This window comes from Babylonia areolata, chromosome 9, assembly GCF_041734735.1.
Source record: "Babylonia areolata isolate BAREFJ2019XMU chromosome 9, ASM4173473v1, whole genome shotgun sequence".
NCBI classification, from domain to species: domain Eukaryota; kingdom Metazoa; phylum Mollusca; class Gastropoda; order Neogastropoda; family Buccinidae; genus Babylonia; species Babylonia areolata.
This window is the reverse complement of record NC_134884.1, coordinates 26530478-26531748: the sequence shown is the minus strand read 5'-3', so window position 1 is coordinate 26531748 and position 1271 is coordinate 26530478. Positions and strand designations below refer to the sequence as shown.

At 46.4% G+C, this 1271-nt stretch overlaps 1 protein-coding gene across 1 annotated transcript in view; it reads left to right on the top strand.

Annotated features, from left to right (window-relative positions):
- LOC143285801 (uncharacterized) overlaps positions 1-425 on the top strand; it is a 6715-nt gene extending 6290 nt beyond the window's left edge. Inside the window, exon 3 of the mRNA XM_076593228.1 lies at positions 1-425. This exon is cut by the window's left edge and continues 706 nt beyond it. Within this exon, the coding sequence (XP_076449343.1) occupies positions 1-59 (59 nt within the window). The 3' untranslated portion in view covers positions 60-425.
- The last annotated feature ends 846 nt before the right edge of the window (positions 426-1271 follow it).

The following is a 1271-nucleotide window of genomic DNA, read 5'->3' as shown; positions in this document are numbered from 1 at the left end:
AGGAGCAGTTGTCAAAGACAGAAGTCCACCACGACTTAACCTTGGACCATCTGGAATAGTTTATCCTGACTGGTCTGTGTAGTTGTTCTTCAAAAAGTCAGCCTTCTGAACCACTTGGACCAACAATCTGGAACGCGTGGCTTCAGAGAGGCAGGTCCAGTGCCGGTGCAGAAAGCACAGGTCCAGACAGTTATTACTGACTGAGCTGCTGCACGTCTGTAATGTTGCCGCATCTGTCTGTCTGTCTGACTGTCTGTCTGTCTGTCTGTCTGACTGTCTGTCTGTCTGTCTGTCTGCTGTTGTTGTTGTTGCTGCTGCTGCTGCTGATGACGATGACGATGGACTGCCGCCTGCAACGTTCACATGACGACACTGGTACACACTGACCGATGGAATTAGACACTGACCACTTTCAATAAACTGTCAAAAACCACACTGCGCGTTGGGTCTTTCCTGTTGCTGTTTGTCCTTCTATTTGATTTTCTCCCCCCCCCCCTCCCCACCACACACACCTCCCTCCCATACATACCCCGTCACTCTGTCTCTTTCTAACGTTTGTTTTTTGTTTTTTTTAAATTTCTTCTTCTTCTCTCTCTCTCTCCCTCCCTCCCCCCCCTCTCTCTCCCCTCTCTCTCTCCCCCTCACCCTCCCTCTCTCTTCCTCTCTTCCCCCTCTCTCTCTCTCTCTCCTCCCTCTCTCTCCGTCTCCCCCCACCCCCCCCAACCCCTCTCTATCTCTCTCTCTCTCCACGTTCCTGTATGTCTCTCTGTCTGTCTGTCTGAGCAAAAGGCATAAACCGAATAAACTTTCGTTTCGTTTAGTTTCGTCAGCCCTCTCTGTGTCTGTATAGTTCTGTCTGTTCGTTTCTCTCTGTCATTGTGTGTGTGTGTGTGTGTGTGTGTGTGTGTGTGTGTGTGTGTGTGTGTGTGTGACGCGTTGTTTGTGACTTGGCTAATGATGTCTTTGGTGCAGGGAACTCTGTTCAACTTTTGTCATATCTAACTATCACTGCGCAAAAAGTCCATGTAATGCCCGTATCGGAGTTGAATCGCGTCTCCCTGCAAACATGATAACCGAACGTTTCGGTGAACAAAAGGGAAAGCCACAACTTTGTACTGAAAGTGCAATTTGAAAAAAAAACAACCCCCAAAACCATACATATACAAAAAAAACCAAAACAAATAAAACAACAACAGCAAAAAAAACAAAACAACAAAAAACAACAACCCCAAACCAAAAAACCAAAAAAACCAAAAAAAAAAAAAAAAACC